General features: G+C 45.7%; 1 protein-coding gene across 1 annotated transcript in view; it reads right to left on the bottom strand.

Moving 5' to 3' along the window:
• The window catches only part of CFAP299 (cilia and flagella associated protein 299), a 446,034-nt gene that overhangs the window by 80,928 nt on the left and 337,855 nt on the right, over positions 1 to 27,251 (bottom strand). The window contains exon 4 of the mRNA XM_066574916.1: positions 21,069 to 21,211. Within this exon, the coding sequence (XP_066431013.1) occupies positions 21,069 to 21,211 (143 nt within the window). The remainder of the gene's footprint in view (positions 1 to 21,068; positions 21,212 to 27,251) is intronic.

The raw sequence follows: 27,251 nt of genomic DNA, 5'->3' as shown, positions 1-27,251 counted from the left end.
TTTCTATGACACCGGAAAGTGAGAAAATTAGATTCCGTACGTAAAATTTGGACGTTGATTCTTTTGCGCATAGAATTGAACAATGGAGTTGGGACCCATTAGCTTTTAATATGTATGACATAATCAATGCTCATGCCAAATTTCCCGTTTCTATGACACCGGAAAGTGAAGAAATTACATTCCGCACGTAAAATTTCGACGCTAATTCTTTTGCGCATAGAATTAAATAATCGAGTTGGGACCTATTTACTTTTCCTATTTATGACATAATCAATGCTCGTGCCAAATTTCCTGTTTCTATGACACCGGAAAGTGAAAAAATTACATTCCGCACGTACAATTTCTACGCCAATTCTTTTGTGCTAGTATTGAATAATCGAGTTGGGACCGATTATCTTTTCCTATTTATGACATAATCAATGCTCGTGCCAAATTTCACGTTTCTATGACACCGGAAAGTGAGAAAATTAGATTCCGCACGTAAAATATCGACGCCAATTGTTTTGCGCTAGAATTGAATAATCGAGTTGGGACCTACAAACTTTTCCTACTTATGACATAATCAATGCTTGTGCCAAATTTCACGTTTCTATGACACCGGAAAGTGAGAAAATTAGATTCCGTATGTAAAATTTGGACGCTAATTCTTTTGCGCATAGAATTGAATAATCGAGTTGGGACCTATGAACTTTTCCTATTTATGACATAATCAATGCTCCTGCCAAATTTCGAATTTCTATAACACCGGGAAGTGAGAGAATTAGATTCCGTACGTAAAATTTGGACGCTAATTCTTTTGCGTATAGAATTGAATAATCGTGTTGGGACCCATTAACTTTTCCCATTTATGACATAATCAATGCTCGGACCAAATTTTAAGTTTCTATGACATTGGAAAGTGACAGATTTAGATTACGTACGTAAAATTTCGACGCCAATTCTCTTGCGCTAGAATTGAATAATCGAGTTGGGACCCAATTAATTTTCCTATTTTGGAGATAATCTATGCGTGTGCCAAATTTCATGTTTCTACGACATCGGGAAATTGGAGAACTTTTGGCGAGTCAGTCAGACAGAGTGAGTGAGTGAGTGAGTGAGTGAGTGAGTGAGTCACTGAGGGCTTTCGTCTTTATATATATAGATCATTGGAGAAATAACCAAGAATTGGCTGCCAATTCTTTTAAAGTTATGGAGAAGGAAAGGACAACATTCAGAAGTCACCAGATGACTTTTACAGGTCTAAAATGAGACAACATATGTTTGTTACATCCTCTAAACCAGTGGTGCACCTCCATTAGACATAAGTCTAGAACAGGTAAAAGGGTTGGACTAGGAAAGTAGGACTGCCAGCACAGCAGTATACTTGGCACTGCTGCCAGGGACCCATCCTCAGCATGAAATCGAGGCCTTACTGCCACTAGGCATATATCAATTTATGGTAGCTGGGGTCCCTGGAGTTTCAGAGAGCCAAGTCCACAATGCTAGTAAAAACTTATGTACATAAACTTTGGTTATAGGATACCAAGATGTGCAAGGGTGGCTTCGTTGGAACGACACCGTATGTAGTGTTTATTCTCAACATCAAAATCAGACTTGAGGTAGAGAGAGTAGAAAGGGACACCATAATGGCTCTACAAGATCTACAGTGCAGTGGAGGCTGTGTAACACTTATCATACAGTCATGCACTGGCTCCGTGAGCAGCTGATGTGTAATTTAGCTGCCCAAACACTATAAAGGATATCTGAGATACTACATAGTAGAATCTGCATAGGAGTACATGAAAAGTTACAAGGTGACATAGGAGGACGCTTTTACACAATTATTCTTGAGCAGGTCCTATGAACCCTTTTGTGTATTAACTGCATTGTTCCAGGATTGGTTGCTGTCCCATCAGATGACCTGCCTCTGCTTATATAGTGATGAGATATCCTAGTGATATTCAATCATTCATTGTGTGGGGGTCACAAGGACTATGTGGTAAGATGTGGACCCACTGGATTGCTAGCAGATTTAACACACGCTAGGCAGAATCTAAAGGATTGTTCTTCAATAGAGATGAGCGGGCATACTCGTCCGAGCTTGATGCCGTTCGAGTATTAGGGTGCTTGAGATGCTCGTTTCTCGAGACGAGCACCACGCGGTACTCGTCTCGATTAAACGAGCACTGACCATTGAATTCAATGGAGCCGGCAATACAGCCGGCTCCATTGAAAGCAATGGGCTGCCGGAGATCTCAGGATGAATTTTTCGGGAAGGGCTCAAAAATATAAGCCCTTACCTGAAAATCATCCTAAAATGTGTAAAAATAAAAAATATGTCAGCATAAAGATCGTTCTCCTCTGCCACAGCTGTAACAGCTGTGGCAGAGAAGAACGATGTTAGCCCATTGAATTCAATGGAGCCGGCAATACAGCCGGCTCCATTGAAAGCAATGGGCTGCCGGCGAGCGCGGGATGAATTTTCGGGAAGGGGTTACATATATAAGCCCTTCCCTGCAATTCATCCAGAAATGTGTAAAAATAAAAAATATATATACTCACATGGTCCCGGCAGACTGCTCTGAACAGCTGTGAGTAGTATTCAGCAGCCGGGGATTTAAAATCCCCGCCTGCTGAATGAGCTGCCTCTAATTGGTCACAGCCTGACCAATCAGAGGCAGATCTCACTCACCCACCCATTCATGAATTCATGAATGGGTGAGTGCTGCCTCTGATTGGCTCAGTGCAGGGACCAATCAGGGGCAGCTCTCAGCTGTCAATCAGAGGCAGCACTCACTCACCCATTCATGAATTCATGAATGGGTGTGAGTGAGAGCTGCCTCTGATTGGTGAGGCTGTGACCAATCAGAGGCAGCTCATTCAGCAGGCGGGGATTTTAAATCCCCGGCTGCTGAATACTACTCAGAGCAGTTCAGGAGAACTGCCGGCCAGACGCGGCTGAACTCCGGCTTCAGCAGAAAGGTGAGTATATATATATATTTTTATTTTTACACATTTTAGGATGATTTTCAGGTAAGGGCTTATATATTTAAGCCCTTCCCGAAAATTCATCCCGCGCTCGCCGGCAGCCCATTGCTTTCAATAGAGCCGGCTGTATTGCCGGCTCCATTGAATTCAATGGGCTAACATCGTCCTTCTCTGCAACAGCTGTTACAGCTGTGGCAGAGGAGAACGATCTTTATGCTGACAGTGCGGGGGGGGGGGGCACTCTTGCCGCTATTGTGGCTTTGTAGCTTAATAGGGGGGCCCTGGGAACTTGAGATGCAGCCCAACATGTAGCCCCTCGCCTGCCCTATCCGTTTCTGTGTCGTTCCCATCACTTTCTTGAATTTCCCAGATTTTCACAAATGAAAACCTTAGCGAGCATCGGCGATATACAAAAATGCTTGAGTCGCCCATTGACTTTAATAGGGTTCATTACTCGAAACGAACCCTCGAGCATCACGGGAAGTTCGACTCAAGTAACGAGCACTTGAGCATTTTGGTGCTCGCTCATCTCTATTCTTCAACCTTACCCCCTCAAGAAGGTTTGGACTTTCTCACTGGGAATCTCCAGGCTGTTGTTCCCAGAGCAGTCTCAGCTAGCAATGCCTGGTATGTAGATGATGCCCTGTTTAACATTCATATCCTTTGGAATATGGGTTTGCAATAGAAAGATCCTGAATCCCTCTCGAATTAAAAGCTTACATTTGTAATCTCCTCCCCTGAGGGATTTGGTTACCATCTCAACAGCTTGAAATCAAAAAGAATCACAGTTGCCATTAGGGCATTTCTAAAAATTGCTGAAACACTGCAGATATATTTGATACATTATGATTGCTAATAGAGATGAGCGAGCATACTCGTCTGAGCTTGATGCTCGTTCGAGTATTAGGGTGCTCGAGATGCTCGTTACACTGACCATTGAATTCAATGGAGCCCGCAATACAGCCGGCTCCATTGAAAGCAGCTGAATGACAGCTGAGCTGAGCCAATCAGTGGCAGCACTCACTCACCCATTCATGAATTCATGAATGGGTGTGAGTGAGAGCTGCCTCTGATTGGTCAGGCTGTGACCAATCAGAGGCAGCTCATTCAGCAGGCGGGGATTTTAAATCCCCGGCTGCTGAATACTACAGAGAGCAGTTCAGGAGAAATGCCAGCTGGCCGCAGCTGAACTCCGTCTGCCGGGACCAGGTGAGTATATATATTTTTTTTATTTTTACACATTTCTGGATGAATTGCAGGGAAGGGCTTATATATTTAAGCCCTTCCCAAAAATTCATTGTGCGATCGCCGGCAGCTCATTGCTTTCAATGGAGCCCGCTGTATTGCCGGCTCCATTGACTTCAATGGGCTAACATCGTTCTGCCGGGACAAGGTGAGTATATATTTTTTTTACTTTTTACACATTTTAGGATGATTTTCAGGTAAGGGCTTATATTTTGAGCCCTTCCCGAAAATTCATCCCGCGCTCGCCGGCAGCCCATTGCTTTCAATGGAGCCCATTGCTTTCAAGTATTGCCGGCTCCATTGAATTCAATGGGCTAACATCGTTCTTCTCTGCCACAGCTCTTACAGCTGTGGCAGAGGAGAATGATCGTTATGCTGACAGTGCGGGGGGAGGGGGGTCTCCATTGAAGAGAATGCCTGCATTTTTATTCTTTTTTACACTAAAATCTTTCTTTTTCAGGTAAGGGCTTATATTTTTAAGCCCTTCCCGAAAATTCATCCCGCGCTTGCCGGCAGCCCATTGCTTTCAATGGAGCTGGCTGTATTGCCGGCTCCATTGAATTCAATGGGCTAACATCATTCTTCTCTGCCACAGCTGTTACTGGATGTGATACAAATGGTGATTGGAAACCAGAAAGGAGGAATTCAAAGCTTCGGCAGTGGAATCAGATTACTTCTGGAGTTGATAGAAGTGAACCAGATATGACAAATCTTCAAACATAATGTAAGTAAGGTTGATTAGCGTTTTTTCACTATGTCCCACATTAAAGTTACTCTCACCGTGAAAATCATCATGAAAAATTGAAATGTCATTTTGATCTTTTTCAGTTCTGTCCACAAGTTCTGGATACATTTCAAGAGCTTGTGGAAGAAGATCTTGTAGCTTTAAAAGAACTTAATAGCAGCAGTCCATTTTGTTCTAATTTATCTAAAGCAGAATTTTCTGCAAAGGAGCGATTGAGGAAAAATGGCGATCTATTAAATGTGCTTTGTGGATAAAGGAGGATGAGTTATTGTGATGACTGCAGGTGTTAGAGCCACTGTTTAGACTAACTCCTCTTTCCCTGGTTCTGGCAGACACGGGAGCTGTCCTGCTTTCCCTGTAACCTGAGCTTATTCTTACCTGCTTGCAGCACTTCCATGGTTAATTGCTTCGGGGCTTCTCTGCTCAGCTGTAGGCTCTCTTTATTAAGGTCTTTCCTATATAGCTGAGCTGGGACTTCCCCTCAGTGCTGCTGAGTTGTTGTTTTGAATTCTGCTCTCTGGCTCCCAGCTTAGCTTCTGCGTGCACATTTATCCAGTTTTCACTCTGTGTCCTGCGCTTTGTTGTTCTGTCCATTCTGGCATTCCTCGGTTTATAGTCTTCACCTGTTCCTCTGTGTTTCTGTACAAACTTGTCTCTCCCCCTGCCTCTTTATTTCTCCCAGTCCCGTTCTGTCTTTTGTTGTATTGGTGTTCTGTCCTGTCAGGGTCAGCTAGTGCCTAGAGGAAGACTGCTGGGTTGTCCTCATCAGGATGTCAGCCCTGTTTATAGGCAGTGTCTTCCTTCCACTTCATATCAGCTCAGGGCTCGATACCTTCCTTAGTTCTCACCCCCAGACTGGATTACAGCCATCTGGGATTTAACCCCTGCACACTAGAGGATCAGCCATCGGCTTTGCTGGATTGCGTCGTTCCATATCCAGTAGGTTGACGCAGTGGATCCACGTCCACGTCTCTAACAACAGGTCTTTAGTAGAGATGAGCGAACACCAAAATGTTCGGGTGTTCGTTATTCGGAACGAACTTCCCGTGATGTTCGAGGGTTCGTTTCGAACAACGAACCCCATTGAAGTCAATGGGCGACCAGAGCATTTTTGTATTTCGCCGATGCTCGCTAAGGTTTTCATGTGTGAAAATCTATGCAATTCAAGAAAGTGATGGGAATGACACAGAAACGGATAGGGCAGGCGAGGGGCTACATGTTGGGCTGCATCTCAAGTTCACAGGTCCCACTATTAAGCCACAATACCGGCAAGAGTGGGCCCCCCCCCCCCCTCCCAACAACTTTTACTTCTGAAAAGCCCTCATTAGCATGGCATACCTTTGCTAAGCACCACACTAGCTACAACAAAGCACAATCACTGCCTGGATGAAACTCCGCTGCCACTTCTCCTGGGTTACATGCTGACCAACCGCCCCCCCTCCCCCCCACAGCACACACCAAAGTGTCCCTGCGCAGCCTTCAGCTGCCCTCATGCCACGCCACACTCATGTCTATTTAGAAGTGCGTCTGCCATGAGGAGGAACCGCAGGCACACACTGCAGAGGGTTGGCATGGCTAGGCAGCGACCCTCTTTAAAAGGGGCGGGGCGATAGCCCACAATGCTGTACAGAAGCAATGAGAAATAGAATCCTGTGCCACCGCCATCAGGAGCTGCACACGTAGGCATAGCAATGGGGAACCTATGTGCCACACACTATTCATTCTGTCAAGGTGTCTGCATGCCCCAGTCAGACTGGTAATATGCACCTTAACAGTAACCGCGTTGGTGGTAATGTGGTGGTGACTGCGGACCTAGTAGCACGGTTGTATTTTGTTGGTTTTCGGAATGCGGCCAGGATTAAGTGGGCCGTGGCGGGGGGATGGTGTGGGGGCTCTCTTGTTGTGTCGGTAATGGTGAAATTCTTGGACTGCCACCAGACGAACCAATGCAAAGGCATTTGCCAAGAATGTTTTCCCTGTTGGAGGAGGAGGGGGATGTTTTTGAGGCACTACGTGTCCTCTCCACGTGTCCGTGGTTATATGTACCTTTACAGTAACCGCGTTGGTGGGAAATGGCCTCGCCGCCATCATGTCTTTGGGAAGCCTCTGTTTCCACACCCCAGAGACATACCATTAGCAGCGGTATAGGCAGAGCCCAGAATTCGTAACATTTCAGCCGTAGCATTAGGACAGGCCCCACTAACATATCACTAGCAGCATTATAGGAGGAGCGCACTCTTCGTTCCATGTCAGCAATAGTAGCACTCAAGACAGGCCCCAGTAACAATTCCGAAGCAGCAGTATAGCGGGAGCGCAGTCTTCGTTCCATGTCAGCAATAGTAGCACTCAAGACAGACCCCAGTAACAATTCCGAAGCAGCAGTATAGCGGGAGCGCAGTCTTCGTTCCATGTCAGCAATAGTAGCACTCAAGACAGGCCCCAGTAACAATTCCGAAGCAGCAGTATAGCGGGAGCGCAGTCTTAGTTCCATTTCAGTAGCCTTAGTATAGCCAAGGCCCAAGTTACATTTATGTAGCTAAAGTGTACGCCAACCCCACACACCTTTCTGTACCATGAGTGCAGGCGAAGAACATACAAATTGCTATGATTACACTGTAGGTGAGGGCCCCAAAAATTTGGTGTACCAACAGTACTAATGTACCTCAGTAAAAATTGGCCATGCCCAACCAAGATGGCAGGTGAATCGCTTTGGTTAATGTGGCTTAAGTGGTAACTAGGCCTGGAGGCAGCCCAGTGTAACGAAAAATTGGTTCAAGTTAAAGTTCCAACGCTTTTAAGCGCATTGAAACTTATAAAAATTGTTCAGAAAAATTATTTGAGTGAGCCTTGTGGCCCTAAGAAAAATTGCCCGTTCAGCGTGATTACGTGAGGTTTCAGGAGGAGGAGCAGGAGGAGTAGGAGGAATATTAGACACAGATTGATGAAGCAGAAATGTCCCCGTTTTGGATGGTGAGAGAGAACGTAGCTTCCATCCGCGGGTGCAGCCTACGTATTGCTTACGTATCGCTGCTGTCCGCTGGTGGAGAACAGAAGTCTGGGGAAATCCAGCCTTTGTTCATCTTGATGAGTGTTAGCCTGTCGGCACTGTCGGTTGACAAGCGGCTACGCTTATCTGTGATGATTCCCCCAGCCGCACTAAACACCCTCTCCGACAAGACGCTAGCCGCAGGACAAGCAAGCACCTCCAGGGCATACAGCGCTAGTTCAGGCCACGTGTCCAGCTTCGACACCCAGTAGTTGTAGGGGGCAGAGGCATCACCAAGGATGGTCGTGCGATCCGCTACGTACTCCCTCACCATCCTTTTACAGTCCTCCCGCCGACTCAGCCGTGACTGGGGAGCGGTGACACAGTCTTGGTGGGGAGCCATAAAGCTGGCCAGGCCCTTAAAGACTGTTGCACTGCCTGGGATGTACATGCTGCTCGATCTCCGCACCTCCCCTGCTACCTTGCCCTCGGTACTGCGCCTTCTGCCACTAGCGCTGTCGGCTGGGAATTTTACCATCAGCTTGTCCGCAAGGGTCCTGTGGTATATCAACACTCTCGAACCCCTTTCCTCTTCGGGAATGAGAGTGGGCAGGTTCTCCTTATACCGTGGATCGAGCAGTGTGTACACCCAGTAATCCGTCGTGGCCAGAATGCGTGCAACGCGAGGGTCACGAGAAAGGCATCCTAACATGAAGTCAGCCATGTGTGCCAGGGTACCTGTACGCAACACATGGCTGTCTTCACTAGGAAGATCACTTTCAGGATCCTCCTCCTCCTCCTCCTCCTCCTCCTCCTCCTCAGGCCATACACGCTGAAAGGATGACAGGCAATCAGCCGGTGTACCGTCAGCAGCGGGCCAAGCTGTCTCTTCCCCCTCCTCCTCATCCTCCTCATGCTCCTCCTCCTCCTCCTGTACGCGCTGAGAAATAGACAGGAGGGTGCCCTGACTATCCAGCGGCATACTGTCTTCCCCCGCCCCCGTTTCCGAGCGCAAAGCAGCTGCCTTTATGGTTTGCAGGGAATTTCTCAAGATGCATAGCAGAGGAATGGTGACGCTAATGATTGTAGCATCGCCGCTCACCACCTGGGTAGACTCCTCAAAATTACCAAGGACATGGCAGATGTCTGCCAACCAGGCCCACTCTTCTGAAAGGAATTGAGGAGGCTGACTCCCACTGCGCCGCCCATGTTGGAGTTGGTATTCGACTATAGCTATACGCTGTTCATAGAGCCTGGCCAACATGTGGAGCGTAGAGTTCCACCGTGTGGGCACGTCGCACAGCAGTCGGTGCACTGGCAGCTTAAAGTGATGTTGCAGGGTGGCAGCGTCCGTGTGGGACTTGCGAAAATGTGCGCAGAGCCGGCGCGCCTTTACGAGCAGGTCTGACAAGCGTGGGTAGCTTTTCAGAAAGCGCTGAACCACCAAATTAAAGACGTGGGCCAGGCATGGCACGTGCGTGAGGCTGCCGAGCTGCAGAGCCGCCACCAGGTTACGGCCGTTGTCACACACGACCATGCCCGGTTGGAGGCTCAGCGGCGCAAGCCAGCGGTCGGTCTGCTCTGTCAGACCCTGCAGCAGTTCGTGGGCCGTGTGCCTCTTATCGCCTAAGCTGAGTAGTTTCAGCACGGCCTGCTGACGCTTGCCCACCGCTGTGCTGCCACACCGCGCGACACCGACTGCTGGCGACATGCTGCTGCTAACACATCTTGATTGCGAGACAGAGGAGGAGGAGGAGGAGGAGGAGGGTGCTTTAGTGGAGGAAGCATACACCTCCGCAGATACCACCACCGAGCTGGGGCCCGCAATTCTGGGGGTGGGTAGGACGTGAGCGGTCCCGGGCTCTGACTCTGTCCCAGCCTCCACTAAATTCACCCAATGTGCCGTCAGGGAGATGTAGTGGCCCTGCCCGCCTGTGCTTGTCCACGTGTCCGAAGTTAAGTGGACCGTGGCAGTAACCGCGTTGGTGAGGGCGCGTACAATGTTGCGGGAGACGTGGTCGTGCAGGGCTGGGACGGCACATCGGGAAAAGTAGTGGCGACTGGGAACTGAGTAGCGCGGGGCCGCCGCCTCCATGATACTTTTGAAGGACTCCGTTTCCACAACCCTATACGGCAGCATCTCAAGGCTGATGAATTTTGCTATGCGGACGGTTAACGTTTGAGCGTGCGGGTGCGTGGCGGCGTACTTGCGCTTGCGCTCCAACAGTTGCGCAAGCGACGGCTGGACGGTGCGCTGAACTACACTGCTGGATGGGGCCGAGGACAGCGGAGGTGAGGGTGTGGGTGCAGGCCAGGAGACGGTAGTGCCTGTGTCCTGAGAGGGGGGTTGCATCTCAGTGGCAGGTTGGGGCACAGGGGGAGAGGCAGGGGTGCAAACCGGAGGCGCTGAACGGCCTTCGTTCCACCTTGTGGGGTGCTTGGCCATCATATGTCTGCGCATGGTGGTGGTGGTGAGGCTGTTGGTGTTGGCTCCCCGGCTGAGCTTTGCGCGACAAAGGTTGCACACCACTGTTCGTCGGTCGTCAGGCGTCTCTGTGAAAAACTGCCAGACCTTAGAGCACCTCGGCCTCTGCAGGGTGGCATGGCGCGAGGGGGCGCTTTGGGAAACAGTTGGTGGATTATTCGGTCTGGCCCTGCCTCTACCCCTGGCCACCGCACTGCCTCTTGCAACCTGCCCTGCTGATGCCCTTGACTCCCCCTCTGAAGACCTGTCCTCCTGAGTAAGCGTTGCACACCAGGTGGGGTCAGTCACCTCATCGTCCTGCTGCTCTTCCTCCGAATCCTCTGTGCGCTGCTCCCTCGGACTTACTGCCCTTACTACTACCTCACTGCAAGACAACTGTGTCTGATCGTCATCGTCCTCCTCACCCACAGAAAGTTGTTGAGACAGTTGGCGGAAGTCCCCAGCCTCTTCCCCCGGACCCCGGGAACTTTCGAATGGTTGGGCATCAGTGACGATAAACTCCTCTGGTGGGAGAGGAACCGCTGCTGCCCAATCTAAGCAGGGGCCCGAGAACAGTTCCTGGGAGTGTTCCCGCTCCTGAGCAGGTGTCATTGTAGTGGAGTGAGGAGGCTGGGAGGAAGGAGGAGCAGCAGACAGAGGATTCGGATTTGCAGCAGTGGACGGCGCAGAACTGCGGGTTGACGATAGGTTGCTCGAAGCACTTTCTGCCATCCAGGACAGGACCTGCTCACACTGCTCATTTTCTAATAACCGTCTCCCGCGTGGACCCATTAATTGGGCGATGAATGTGGGGACGCCAGAAACGTGCCTCTCTCCTAATCGCGCAGCAGTCGGCTGCGACACACCTGGATCAGGAGCTCGGCCTGTGCCCACACCCTGACTTGGCCCTCCGCGTCCTCGGCCGCGTCCACGTCCTCTAGGCCTACCCCTACCCCTCAGCATGCTGTATTACCAGTGATTTGATTTCACAGGCAGGAAATAAATTGGCGCAAGACTGCAGGCCAAATATAATTTTTTCCCTTTTTTGAAAACGAAAGGCCCCACTGCCTCTAGTGAATGTATAATCTAAGTTTTATAACTGTGCTGTTTTCCTGCTAATGTGTCACAGAACGTGAGGGTAGCAGAGTTATTAACTGTGGCAGAGCAGGTATTTTTTTTCCCAATTAAGGAAAGCAAATGGCGAAGCCAGGAGTAAAACGTAGCTGGGTGCGTCTGATTTTTAAAGGTTGCACACGCAGCCAACATGTGTCCACCGCCCTTAGGACGGACAGAGGCAGGACAAATAGAATTATTTTCCGCTTTTTTGCACCAAAAGGCAGCACTGCGTATATTCTATGAACATGAGAAGTTTAATAACTGTGCTGTTTTCCTGCTAATGTGTCACAGAACGTGAGGGTAGCAGAGTTATTAACTGTGGCAGAGCAGGTATTTTTTTTCCCAATTAAGGAAAGCAAATGGCGAAGCCAGGAGTAAAACGTAGCTGGGTGCGTCTGATTTTTAAAGGTGTCACACGCAGCCGACACGTGTCCACCGCCCTTAGGACGGACAGAGGCAGGACAAATAGAATTATTTTCCGTTTTTTTGCACCAAAAGGCAGCACTGCGTATATTCAATGAATAATAACTGTGTTGTGGCCCTGCCTATACAATTCTTTCCCTGCAGTATCAATGGAGGGTGCAATGCTCTGCAGAGGCGATTTTGAGAAGTAAAAAAAAATGCAGCACAGCTAACAGCAGCCAGCACAGTACTGCACACGGTTAAATATGGCCCTAGAAAGGACCGTTGAAGTTCTTGAAGGCTACACTCACTCCTGACACTCTCCCTGCCTATGCAGCACTTCTGTCCCTAATGCCGGGTGCAACGCTCTGCAGAGGCGATTTTGAGAAAAAAAAAATTGCCACTGCTAACAGCAGCCAACACACAGCTATCAGTGGCCCTAATAAGGACCTTTGGGGGGTCTTGAAGCCTACACTAACTACCAATTCTTTCCCTACAGCAGCTCCGGTACAAACAGCACTGTCCCTCATCTAACTCACCAGGCATCTGAGGCGAGCCGCGGGAGGGGCCGACTTTTATATTAGGCGGACACCTGATCTTCCCAGCCACTCACTGCAGGGGGGTGGTATAGGGCTTGAACGTCACAGGGGGAAGTTGTAATGCCTTCCCTGTCTTTCAATTGGCCAGAAAAGCGCGCTAACGTCTCAGGGAAGGAAGTGAAAGTAACCAGAACAGCGCATGGTGTTCGTTACGAATAACGAACATCCCGAACACCCTAATATTCGCACGAATATCAAGCTCGGAAGAACACGTTCGCTCATCTCTAGTCTTTAGTAAAGACTCTTTACAATAAATTAAATTCAGAGATAATCATCCTTCCAGTTTCTATTATGCTATTTAGATACTTACACTAACTACACATTGGGTGTTAAAGCATTTTTAATGGAGTCTGTTTTTCTCCAAGTTCAAGGAGCGCCTATGGATGCTGATTTCTCTCGATCACTCACAAATATTTTTATGTCTAGGTGGGAAGAACTTTTTTTATATCGTGCAGATTCTCCCTTTTTTCCCTAGATCAGGTGGTATGGTTGTTATATAGATGACATTCCTCTGATATGGGGGGCCCTTTTTGACACTATCCAATCATTTCTACAGTATATTAATAATAACAATATCAATTTAAAATTCAGAGCTGTATATAATAAATTTAATTTAAATATTTTGGATGTGTCTTTGTGGGCCAGTGGACAGAAAAAAAAATCACGATTTCCCCTTTCGCTAAAACTATGACTACAAATTCCATTTTGTTAGCTTCATCATGCCATCCAAGTCAGGTTATAAAAAACATCCAAACATCCAGTTAGAGAGTTCATAAGAATAAAGATAAATTGTACACAGAATGCGGTTTATTCACAGGAAATTAAAAAAGCACATAATAATATTATATATATGGAGTTCTACTAAATGGATGTTAGATAAAGCAGAAATTATTGTAGCTTAGAAAAATAGAGCTGAGATGCTTCTGGATAAAAAGCTCCTTATACGTCACAATAATACCTAGTCTTTGGTTGTACCAATGAGAATATGGCTCATCCCGCTGCACTGTGACAGCCCTTCAGGTATTTGTAGACAGCTATTAAGTCTCCTCTCAGCCTTCTTTTTTGCAAGCTAAACATTCCCAGATCCTTTAACCGTTTCTCATAGGACAAGGTTTGTAGATGGCTCACCATCATGGTAGCTCTTCTCTAAACTTGCTCCAGTTTGTCAAACTTTTTAAAATTGGGGTGCCCAGAACTGGACACAGTATTCCAGATGAGGTCTGACCAAGGAAGAGTAGAGGGGGATAACTACTTCATGTGATTTAGATTCTATGCATTTCTTAATACATCCCAGAATTGTGTTTGCCTTTTTCCTGCTGCATCACACTGTTGACTCATGTTCAGTCTGTGATCTATTAGTATACCGAACCTTTAACATCACATGTGCTGCTTAACCCAATTCCTCTGAATGAGTATAGGATTTTTTCATTTCCCCATCCTTTCCCCAGATATAGGACTTCACTAATTTTTTTGTTTTGTTAAATACCATTCTGCTAGTTGCTCCCACTGTTCAAGCTTGTATACATCTTTTTGAATCCATCTATCTCTTCTCTAGTGTTATCAGTCCTTCCCACCTTTGGGTTGTTGGCAAATTTATTCAGCTTCCTCTCAATTCCCTCATCTACAGTTAGGGCCAGAAATATTTGGACAGTAACACAATTTTCGCGAGTTGGGCTCTGCATGCCACCGCATTGGATTTGAAATGAAGCCTCTACAACAGAATTCAAGTGCAGATTGTAACGTTTAATTTAAAGGGTTGAACAAAAATATCTGATGTAGGAATTGTACACATTTCTTTACAAACACTCCACATTTTAGGAGCTCAAAAGTAATTGGACAAATAAACATAACCCAAACAAAATATTTTTTTTTCAATATTTTGTTGCGAATCCTTTGGAGGCAATCACTGCCTTAAGTCTGGAACCCATGGACATCACCAAACGCTGGGTTTCCTCCTTCTTAATGCTTTGCCAGGCCTTTACAGCCGCAGCCTTCAGGTCTTGCTTGTTTGTGGGTCTTTCCGTCTGAAGTCTGGATTTCAGCAAGTGAAATGCATGCTCAATTGGGTTAAGATCTGGTGATTGACTTGGCCATTGCAGAATGTTCCACTTTTTTGCACTCATGAGCTCCTGGGTAGCTTTGGCTGTATGCTTGGGGTCATTGTCCATCTGTACTGTGAAGCGCCGTCCGATCAACTTTGCAGCATTTGGCTGAATCTGGGCTGAAAGTATATCCCGGTACACTTCAGAATTCATCCGGCTACTCTTGTCTGCTGTTATGTCATCAATAAACACAAGTGACCCAGTGCCATTGAAAGCTATGCATGCCCATGCCATCACATTGCTTCCACCATGTTTTACAGAGGATGTGGTGTGCCTTGGATCATGTGCCGTTCCCTTTCTTCTCCAAACTTTTTTCTTCCCATCATTCTGGTACAGGTTGATCTTTGTCTCATCTGTCCATAGAATACTTTTCCAGAACTGGGCTGGCTTCTTGAGGTGTTTTTTGGCAAATTTAACTCTGGCCTGTCTATTTTTGGAATTGATGAATGGTTTGCATCTAGATGTGAACCCTTTGTATTTACTTTCATGGAGTCTTCTCTTTACTGTTGACTTAGAGACAGATACACCTACTTCCCTGAGAGTGTTCTGGACTTCAGTTGATGTTGTGAACGGGTTCTTCTTCACCAAAGAAAGTATGCGGCGATCATCCACCACCGTTGTCTTCCGTGGACGCCCAGGCCTTTTTGAGTTCCCAAGCTCACCAGTGAATTCCTTTTTTCTCAGAATGTACCCGACTGTTGATTTTGCTACTCCAAGCATGTCTGCTATCTCTCTGATGGATTTTTTCTTTTTTTTCAGCCTCAGGATGTTCTGCTTCACCTCAATTGAGAGTTCCTTTGACCGCATGTTGTCTGGTTACAGCAACAGCTTCCAAATCCAAAACCACACACCTGGAATCAACCCCAGACCTTTTAACTACTTAATTGATTACAGGTTAACGAGGGAGACGCCTTCTGAGTTAATTGCAGTCCTTAGAGTCCATTGTCCAATTACTTTTGGTCCCTTGAAAAAGAGGAGGCTATGCATTACAGAGCTATGATTCCTAAACCCTTTCTCCGATTTGGATGTGGAAACTCTCATATTGCAGCTGGGAGTGTGCACTTTCAGCCCATATTATATATATAATTGTATTTCTGAACATGTTTTTGTAAACAGCTAAAATAACAAAACTTGTGTCACTGTCCAAATATTTCTGGCCCTAACTGTAAATCATTTATAAAAGTGTTGAAGAACACTAGGCCTAGGACAGAGCCATGTAGTAACCCACGTAAAATATTCTTCCAATCAGATGTGTAACCATTTGTGATCACTTTTTGAGTATGATCACTTAAACGGTTGTGAATTCAACTAACAGTTGCCTTGTCGTTTCCATATTTTGTCATTTTTTCAACAAGGATGGTATGAGGTACTTTGTCAAATGCTTTACTAAAGTCAGGATATACTATATCTACTGCATTTTCCTGATCAACCCAGTCCATGATTATGTCATAGAAGGAAATTAGATCAGTCTGGCATGATTTGTTTGTTACAAACCCATGCTTGCTCTGGTTAATTACTAGAGATGAGCGAACGTACTCGTTTCGAGTAATTATTCGATCGAGCACCGCGATTTTCGAGTACTTCAGTACTTGGGTGAAAAGATTCGGGGGGTGCCGGGGGGCGGGGGGAGGCGTGGCGGCACGGGGGGTAGCAGAGGGGAACAGGGGGGAGCCGTCTCTCTCTCCCTCTCCCCCTCACTCCCCGCTGCAACCCCCCACTCACCAACGGCGCCCCCCGAATCTTTTCGGCCGAGTACGGAAGTACTCGAAAATCGCGGTATTCGGGCGAAAAAGGGGCGGGCCGAGTACGTTCGCTCATCTCTGTTAATTACTCAATTTTCATCCAAGTACTTGGATACATGCTGCTTAATAATTTGTTCAAAGATCTTTCCCAGTATAAAAGTCAAGCTCACAGGCCTGTAGTTTCCTGGGTCCACTTTCTTCCCTTTTTTTTAAAGATAGGGAAATTTCCCTTTTTCTATCTTCCGGGACTTAGTGGTTTAGCAATTATCTTTGCTACTTTCTTCAATATACTAGGATGCAATTTATCTGGACCTGGAGTTGAAGTAATTTAAGTTAGCTAAGAGTTCCCTCACAATCTTTCTGCTTATAGATAGCCTGCATTCTTTTATTTCTTCAATAGCACAGAGAAGATCAGTTGGTTTTACATCTACTTTCTGAGAGAAAACAAATATAAAATAGAAATTGAAAGGTTGGTCTTCTCAACATTTTTAACCAATTCACCATTTTCATCCTGTAAACAACCTGTAGCATCTTTGACTTTTATTTGGCTTTTGACATACCCCACATACCAGTTTCTGCAAACTGCATTACATTCTTCATTCAAATCTGCTATTCTGAAATCCAACCTTGAAGTCCGAGTCCTCTCAAGTCTTCATCTCCTTGTTATCCAAAATTTAAGGATAGCATGATCACTGCCTCCTAACGTCCCAGCCACCCTTATGTCCTCAATCATTTCCTCACTATTGGTTGGAATTAGGTCCAAGTGAGCAGATCTCCTTGTTTTCTTTTCTACTTTTTGGAAGATAAAGTTGTCGGCAAGAGCAAATTAGAATTTGTTGGACCCATTGCTTTTACCTGAGAGAGATTCCCAACAAATGTCTGGATAGGTAAAATCTCCCATGATCACTATGTTGTGCTTTTTTGAGAACTTGGCCATCTGATGTGAAAAGAGTTCCTCCATATCTTCTACTCGTCCAGGGGGTCGATAGCAAATGCCTACAATGATGTTATTTCTGTTGTTCTCTTCTTGTATTCTTACCCAAACAGTTTCCACAGAACTCCCATGATCTGAAGCTTGAATCTCTGTGGAGATTTATGTTTTCCTAACCTACAACGCAACATCTCCTCCCTTTAGGTCTGTTGCTGAAAAATAAGTTGCATCCTCTAAGCCTTGTATTCCAATCATGTTTATCAGGCCACCAGGTTTCTGCAATGCCTATGACATCATATTTCTCTTGCTGTGCTAGCAGCCCTAATTCTCTTTCATTGTTTCCCAAGCGCTGTGTAAGTAACCGCTGTGATTGGATCAAGCGCCAGCCAATCACAGACGGCGCTCGATAAACCAATTACAGCCATTCAGTGATGTCAACCACTGAATGGCTGTGAATGATCGAGCGCAGGCTGTGATTGGCTGGCGATCAATCCAATCACAGCGCTTACCTACACACCACTGACGGCAGGGGAAATTCAAAGCTGAGCAGGGAGATGACAGTGGTGAGAATTTTCAAGCAGTTTGCCACACCGCTGGGGAGACCATTGTGCCAGGGACACAGACACCCACTGGGAGGTGAGTATTGCAGGTTTTTTGTTGTTGTTGTTGTTTTTTTTAACCTCACTTGAGTATATACGGTACTCGGGGGGCTTTTTTCAGCATAAAAAAATGTGCAGAAAAACTAGGCTTATACTCGAGTATATACGGTATTTTGTGCCTGCTTACGTTATACATGCTAAACATGTTAATTGCTTTGGATGGCATATCTGAACATGCAGCAAACCGTGGTCCACGTGCTGCCGTTTTAGTACTCATACCTTATTTCTTTAAAACATAATACATCTGGAATGCGATCTAAATCTAGTTAAAATCTCTTGTCCGTAATAAAACAGCTCAAGATAGCTGAAAATACTGTGGGTTGCATAGCTGAGGTTCAGCAAGCGCAGCCAATACTGTATTTAAATCCTTTAAAACCACAACCACAATTAAAGACCACCTTAACTTTGGCTAAAGCCTCTGGTCACTGCATATCTTGGCAATGCAAATAAGTAAGGGTTTCAATAACTACAAAGGATTTCATTTGCTGCAATATAGATTCATCTAAGTTAACATTGCAGAGACATAACATCTGCGATGGCTACAGTTACATATAGCTAAAAGAAAGAAGAATTAGTAGAATAATAAGGAACGGCTGACCATAAAAAGGAAAATATTCATACGGGACAATAAAGTCCAACTATTGTTAGAGGGATTTTTCCCAAATACGTACAGCGCGATAATAACAAAAGGAATTCTAAAGATCTGTTATAAGGCGAATGTACTGCAGAATTGGTTTTGTGGATTATGATAGTGGGGGATACATATTTGCTTGCGGAGGACGAGATGTAAATAACCCCCCCCCCCCCCTCCCAACCCCTTAAATGCAAGCTAATGACGGAATGACGAACGAGAATTGTTCGCTTTTCGTTGATCATTCATTTCGTGCAGGCATAAAAACTATCGTTGACTCACGCTCATTCAGTCCATCTCATTCGCTTATGCAGGGACTAAACGATTCTGAATGATTGTTGTTTGAACGAGCCAACAATGTATCTGCCTAAAAACAGGCGGCACGAGATCGGATGAGTTAGCAGTGACGTCACTCACTCAAACAAGAATCGGATCGTCTAAAAGGACCCTAAGGCTGGGTTCTCACAGGGTGGATTCTCGGTTTGGCCGTAGCGGAAAACCGTGGGATTTCCACCCGGAGAAACATCGCTGCAAAGCCCACAGCGGCTTTGAAGCAGCCCGGCCGCTCGCTCTTCTGCTGCAGCCGGCGCTCCCATAGAGGAGAGCCTGGCCGCAGTGGAAAAAAAAATAAATGAACATGCTGCGGCTGGCAAATCCGCGCCGCAGCAGCGGCTTCTGCCGGCTTAGCCGCAGCGGATTTGCCATCCTGTGTGAACGAGACATGGCTGGTTAATCCCTGGATTAGCGGCCGCATGCGGATTTGCCGCGGTGAAATTCTGCACGGAATTTCCGCGGCAAATCCGCCCCATGTGAACCCAGCCTTAAACTGACCATGAACAACAGATTTGATGACAAAAGGAGGTCTCGACTGAGGGTGCCAAGAACCCGACCAATGTAGAGAGGCTGTTAGTTCATAAAAAGTTCTGGCTTCCTCTCACTACTCGGTAACATTCTGTCAAAAGTAAATAATATTACAAAATGTCCTTATTTAATGATTATTCAAAGTCATTGCTATTTGATGATAAGCACCACGGAAGAAAAGCCGCATTCATAACCCCTCTTCATTGGGTCCGCCATTTCTGCTGTTTAGAATAATCACACAAATTCATCTCAATAATGTACAGTATATATAAGGTTTAAAAGAAGAAGAGTGTTTTTACCCAGCTGGCCAACAGCTGCAGTGTATCCGCCCAATGCCCATGAGGCCTCATTCACGCGGGTGTGGTTCTAGCGCAGAATAGGTGCGTGAAAAAATTGCGTCCAATAGAACCAATGGCTTCTTATAGAAACGTTCAGATGAAGGAATTTTAGACGGGCAAAAAACTCACACCTTCGAAAGATAGGACATGGATGGCTACAATGCCGCATCTAAGGTCCGTGCTGCGAGAAAAGCTAGGACCTGACCTATCTTTGGAGCGTGATGCGCAGGAGTCTCCACTGGCAGCAGCAGTTTAGCTGTGTCCGACGCTTGGAAAAGAAGATTAGAAGTCATTAGGAGGATTTCTGCCAAGCAGCAGCGACGCCACTACACCCAGAAGCATATTTTAAATGTCCTGTTGTAAACTCATGTTAGTCCCCGTGGGCATATAGGGAAGCCCTAAGGGTTCAGTTCATCTCCCTGGGGGTTACCTTAATTTCCCAGCCTTGGGGGGCAGTAGGAGATTCCCTCCACCTTTCTCCCCACTATTGGGTTCCCTAAGGGAGAGGGGCAGGGTTAGAGGGCCTCCCCAAGAGCAGGAGCGTGGCTAGAGGGATCCTATGCTATGGGGGGAATCCCTGCGAGAAACTCTCAAGCACCACCCTCTCTTTAGCCCCTCCTTCCTCTATGCACTATGGGGATATCCCTCAGGGATCCCTTGTAGCCCTGCCCCCTCTCTCTCTGCACTATGGGGATATTCCTCTGGGATCCCCAGAGCAGGGAGAGAGAGAGCGGGGCTATGGGGGATTAACCCTCCTATGGATTATTCCCCCAGACTCTCTCTTCCTGCTATGGGGAAATCCCGAAGCCCTGCGGGCCTTCATCTCTCTTTTTTTCTGGAGTGGCTGTGCTTTTTTTAAGCAAGAAGCTGCTCCAGTGAATGCATGATTATTATGTACATGAGGCTCGGGTCTTCTGCTCGTGAAAAATTGCCCATTCACGCGACATTTAGTGCAGTATAGCCGCAATTTTTTGGTGCGCCTATACTGCGCTGAAACCACACCCACATGAAAGAGCCCTGAGGCGGAGCAAGGGAACACCGCTTTATCCTGGGTTTAATAGTGGTATCCGGCACACAATTATTATAGAAAATTACAAATTCTTTATTCTCTGCGTAATAAAATCAAAGGTATAGTAATATAGAGTGCTAATGCCCAGCATTCTGTTCCACTAAGTTCTCCTGTACCTTTCATTTTATAATGCACAGAATTAAGGATTTGTAATTTTATACAGGTATTGGGGGCTGGAGACCTCTACTAAATGGCCTATTATAATAAGTACCTTAAATCCGTGGGTCGTGGGAGTAACTTTTTCTTGCCACTAAAGTACACTTCAAAGTCTTCTGTCTTTAGCCGATGGGAATAGTCAATGTATCCAGACAACTCCTGTCCTTGTGTGTTCTTATCTCGGATAAAGATGATCGACTAAAAGAGAAAATGCAAAAATGATGTACAAAAAAGATTGAAAACTGCGTCTGGAGTAAGTGTAAAATATGCAGTAAGTTACATTGTGCCCAATGTAGTCACTAGTTTACTCACAAATGAGAAGAAAGGTCAATTCCGCATTGTCCCATCAGGGAGAACCCGTCGGCTCAGATTTGATTTCAGCACTCACATGATTGCTGCGGGTTACCTTAATGAGACAACCTCTTTAACAAGTAACTACACTTTCAGCTATCTTTTGTCATGTCATAGAGATATGTCAAAACTATTGATCATTGGGGGTTCCACTGCTGAGACAACCACTGGTCGCTAGGATGAGAGGACTAGAGGCCTCGCCCGAGCACTTTGCCCCTTCGGCTGTCTTCACTGTTTTTTTTGGTTCGCTTCTGGCAGCTGAAGATGGCCCACCTAGAGCCACAGCTGACACCCGCGGGCAATAGCTGCAATCAGCCGCATGGCCGATCGCAGCTATTAACTCTTTAAATACCGCTGTCAATTCTGTACAGCCCCCTGTGGTGAGATCGCAGTCAGCCATCCGGGTATCATGGCAGCCAGGGGCCTCCTGAAAGGCCCCAGGTTTGTCTCGGCAGACTGCCTATCAAGCCATCCCCGTGGGGTGGCTTGATAGACTGCCTGTCAGATTGAAGTATGATGTAATGCTATAGCGGGAGCGATCAAAGCATCGCTGGTTGTGGTCTCCTAGGGGGGCTAAAAAGGAAAGTAAAAATCAGATCAATAAAGTTTTACTAAGCGTAAAAAAAAGTGTTATAAAAGTTTAAATCACCCCTCTTTTGCCATATCTATATTAAAAAAATCTAAATAATATAACAAAAATACATATTTGGTATCAGCGTGTCCGTAAAAGTCCATCAAATCTATCAAAGTAGTGCATTATTTACCCCGCACGGCGAATGTCATCTGAAAAAAAAATAAAAATCACCAGAAATGCACTTTTTCAGTCACCTTGTCTCCCAGAAAAAAATGCTATAAAAAGCGATCAAAAAGTCGTATGTATTCCAAAATGGTACCAACGTAAACTACAGGCTGTCTTGCAAAAAATGTCCTCACACAACTAAGTTGATGGAAAAATAAAAAAAAAGCCATTGTGCGCAGAAGATGGCGGCAGAAAATAATTTTAAAAAATCAAATGTCTTTTGAAAAAAAATAAAAGTAGTGCAGTTAAAAAAAACTACATGTTTGGTATCGTAGTAATCATACCAACCCATTGAATAGAGTTATTATTTCATTTTTGTTGCAGTTTGTGCGCCGTAGAAAAAAGACGCACTGAAAGATGATGGAATGTCGTTTTTTGTTTTTTTCAGTACATTATATAATACCACTGAAAAACACAACTCATCTCGAAAAAAAAAGCCCTCATAAAGCTATGTCGATGGATAAATAAGGAAGGGAAGGGAAAACGAAAAAAAAAAGGGCCATTTCATTAAGGGGTTAAAAACAGCCAACCCCTTTAATATGTAGAATAGTAAAGCAGAGCAATATTCTGCTCCTGAAAAGCAAAATGACAGAAGGGGATCTATTGATGTGAACTTATGGCGTAAAAATCTCCTAAAAATTAAAAAAAGACATCAATTTGAAGCATTTCTTCTCTTAACCCCTTGAGTGGCACGCCTGGAAAAGTTCCGTGACGAGCTCCACTGCTCATAGCAACATAGCCCGGAAGATTTCCGGGCTATGTATCACTATGGGAGCTGCAGAGCACAATGCCACAAGCTGTGACAGTGTGCTCTGCCTGCACAGACCCACAGAGAACAAAGCAAGGGCTTTGAAAAACCAGCAGAAGATATTGCCGGCATATCGGCAATGTCCTGCTTTGTTTACAGGTTGCCATAGAGACCATCGACTTGTCAGAAGCAAGCCGATGGTCTCTGTGGCAGGGAGAGCTGGTTGTTAGCTGTCAGAGGACAGCTAGGTACCTGCTCTTACAGCAGGGATCAGAGAAAACCTCCGATCTCTGCTGTGTTAACCCATTACATGCTGCAGTCTATGTGACTGCAGCATGTAAAGGGCTGTCACTGCAGCATGTAAAGGGCTGTCACCATCGGACCCCTGGAATGTGATCAGGGGTCCTGATGGGTCCCTGTGGAAGTCCCCTAAAGGGACAAAAAAAAATAATTTTTTTTTTAAATTAAAAAAAAAAAAAGTTAAAAAATTATTAAAAAAATAAAAAAAACACTTGTCTCCCTTTACTTTGTAAAAAATCAAAAATACAATCACACATGTGGTATCCATGTGCGTCGTAATGACCCAGAGAAGGAAGTTAATACATTATTTAACCCCTTAATGACATGGCCCCTTTTTTCTTTTTTCCCCATTTCTTTTTTTCCTCCCCCCTGTTTAAAAAATCACAACTTGTCCCGCAAAAAACAAGCCCTTATATGGCCATGTCAATGGAAAAATGAAAAAGTTATGGCTCTTGAGACGCAACTGCAAAACTAGTTGAAATTCAATGATTAGACCATTTTAAAAAACCTGCCCTGGTGGGCACGACAGGGTGGTAGGAAACCTGCCACTCAAGGGGTTAAAGGGGTTGTCCCGCGCCGAAACGTTTTTGTTTTTTTTCAATAGCCCCCCCGTTCGGCGCGAGACAAACCCGATGCATGTGTTGAAAAAAAAAACGGATAGTACTTACCCGAATCCCCGCGCTCCGGTGACTTCTTACTTACCTTGCGAAGATGGCCGCCGGGATCTTCACCCTCGGTGGACCGCAGGTCTTCTGTGCGGTCCATTGACGATTCCAGCCTCCTGATTGGCTGGAATCGGCACACGTGACGGGGCGGAGCTACGAGGAGCAGCTCTCCAGCACGAGCAGCCCCATTCAACACGGAGAAGACCGGACTGCGCAAGCGCGTCTAATCGGGCGATTAGACGCTGAAAATTAGACGGCACCATGGAGACGGGGACGCTAGCAACGGAGCAGGTAAGTGAATAACTTCTGTATGGCTCATAATTAATGCACAATGTACATTACAAAGTGCATTAATGTGGCCATACAGAAGTGTATAACCCAACTTTGTTTCGCGGGACAACCCCTTTAATCAAAGACTAGAAAATCACAGGTTAAAGGTCAGTGTGAGCAGCCGGGTTCTTACTATATTATGGCCCTTTTTTTTTAGTTAATTTCTATCAAAGTTAGCTACGTTCCAGATGTATTATGTTGTAAAGATACAACTATGATTTCCAGGCTGGTCCAACAGCCATAGGAGTGAAGGCGCTGGCACGGCTGGCTACCCCTTCCTGTATACCCCCTACCAATTGTCTCCATCCTACTCTGTACACCATAATGCTCACCGTGGAGATATTTTCTGCTTATTAAACATATAAGAACTTACTCGTCTTTAGCGTGTACGAATATTTCAAAAAGTGATGACATGAACAAAATAATTTGCTACTATCATAGTCAAAACCACACTAAAAATACATTGTTTGATGTTAACATATTTAACTACCATTCAGCACCAACACATCAGCACTCAGAACACCCACAGTATACCTGGCTGAAATTCTCCAGACACTATACTAGTCTTTGTATCTGTGCCACATTATTCCAGACTCCAATACCACAAATATTTTGTCAGCCTATATTACAATATTATGCCAGTTTCCTACCTACCAATGCAATGTCATAGCAAAAATTATGAGTTTCAGAGCATAGAATGGTAGAGTTGGAAGGGACCTCCAGGGTCATCGGGTCCAACCCCCTGCTCAATGCCGAATCACTAAATCATCCCAGACATATGTCTGTCCAGCCTCTGTCTACAACCCCTGCCTACTAGTGGATGACCCGCCCTGATAAGGACGCATCCACCCTCATGCCTGTGCCACTCACTAACCCTGATAAATGACAAAGGAAAAACCACAATAAGAGTAAACCAAAACCTCAAAGAATAAATCTCTGAAGTTATATGATGAGCTGCTGAGAGAACCACAGAAACCAGATCCAGAGATGTCCTCACTCCACAGCAGAAGGAGACTGTACTGGAATTGACCGGCACAGAACCCGGGCCAGGAGGGAACTAACCACCCCCCCCCCCCCACCCCACTAATTGCCTCTAGGTGTACACCAACAGCTGACACAACCATCAGAGTCAAAGAAGACCAAAGAAGGCTCAAACTGAAATAACACTTCCCTTGAAGGAGACTTCACCACCGCCTGTGGCAACAATAGTACATTTTTGGAAAATAGACGTAAAAGAAATCTGAGTGTTTAGGAGCAACATATAAGACAGCGCCCACTGAGGCTGTACAGTAGGACCTTCAAAGTATTCTCCTTGGTGGTATAATTGGATTCCAATTTTTAACAGAAAGCAAACTAATGTTCCTAAGGCTTTGCCATCAATAGTAGATTTGGGGTGGGGGGGGGTCCTCTGCTTGAGTTTTCACTGATGAGATGTTTGCTGGGCTAGCGTGCTTGTGCACAGAGCTGATTTATACCAGAAGCTTTGTATCTTATTCAACTGCAATTTGCCTGCTTGTGTGCTGCGTGTTGATCAGAATTGATCCATGGTAGAACCTGCTCACTTGATTTTATGCCACACTTTGGGGTCTAATGTCCATTCAAGGAAACTACCATTGTGAACAGCCAGTTGTCTAATAAAGTACATTGCTGTGCTGTGAAACTGCCCTCTCCTTAGTGCTCACATAGTTATTTCTATGCAACCAGCAACAGGACCTGCCATAGAGAAAAAGTGTTCACATGGAAGATTTCCCACACAAGATTTTAGGATTGCTTAACTCTGACAGAAATTCGTCTAATGTAACAATAGAATCTGAATCCAGCATTAGATCTGGTTTATATTCACAGCCCGATGCTCAGCTGCACAAGGAAAGACTAGAAGCAATGGAATGAACCTGGAAGGGAGGAGAGACAAATTAGATATTAGACGTGAGGGTGATCAATGAGTGGAACAGGTTGCCACGGAAGGTGGTGAGTTCTCCTTTAACGGATGTCTTCAAACAAAGGCTGGACAGACATCTACCTGGGATGATTTAGTGAATCCCTGCACTGAGCAGGGGGTCGGATCCAATGACCCTGGAGGTCCCTTCCATCTCTACCATTATATGATTAGCAGTAGAGGGTGAAGAAGGTCTAAAGGTGTAAACATAAGTTAAAGAGACTCTGTCACTATCTTTTTGCACCCCTCTTTGAAAGCACCAAAGATAGTGACAATCACACTGATTACAGTGATATGTCTGCTGTATGTATCTGTTTTGAAAAACTTGCCTTTTATCAGTAGCAGCACATGCATAGAGGACTACTTAAAGTAGTCCTGGATATTCGTGAGCTGCTGTCTGCTTATTAACTGTGCATAGTCAGAGAGCCGCCAGTCATTGGCTGGAGGGTGGGTGTGGCTAGGCTGCAGCTCATGCATATGCAGGACTACTTCTGTGTCTGTGTGCTACTAATAAAATGCAAGTTTCTCCAAAACTACTGCACTGATCTACACAGTATTGCTGTAATCAGTGTGATAGTCACTACCTTACGCTGCCTTCAGAGAGAACTGCAATAAGATGGTGACACAGTCTCCTAAAAACGTGACATAGCCCGACAATTTTAGCAGGATTGATTAACTATCTAATGTCTATGGGGGTGGGGCACTAGACTCTTCCCACTAACAGCAAATGTCTGGTCAGATCTAGAAGGAAAGGAATCTAACATGCCAGATCCTTTCATCCTGTGGGAGATAAGCAGCTGCTAGAGGTGTCTCTTTACATTGAAACGCTATCTTTTCTCCTTAAGGAGAGCACCTAGATGGTGAATGGGGAGACTGAAATGGCCATGCACGCTCCTCTGGGTAATATGCAAATAAGGGAGATGGAATAATACCTCCACAGTGCCACCTATTGGAAGGCAGCATTCCTTTAAGCCAAAGTTAGACTCTCTATACAAGCCTTGTATCAATGACCGGAAATTAAAAGCAAAGCCAGACTCCATATACAGACAGCTGTTTCAGGGTATTTGCCCTTCATCAATGTACAGTGGGAGTCTGGCTTTGCTAGTGAG

Source organism: Eleutherodactylus coqui, chromosome 7 (genome assembly GCF_035609145.1).
Source record: "Eleutherodactylus coqui strain aEleCoq1 chromosome 7, aEleCoq1.hap1, whole genome shotgun sequence".
Taxonomy (NCBI): Eukaryota; Metazoa; Chordata; class Amphibia; order Anura; family Eleutherodactylidae; genus Eleutherodactylus; species Eleutherodactylus coqui.
Note: the sequence above shows the minus strand (reverse complement) of the source record. Positions and strands in the feature narration are given on the sequence as shown.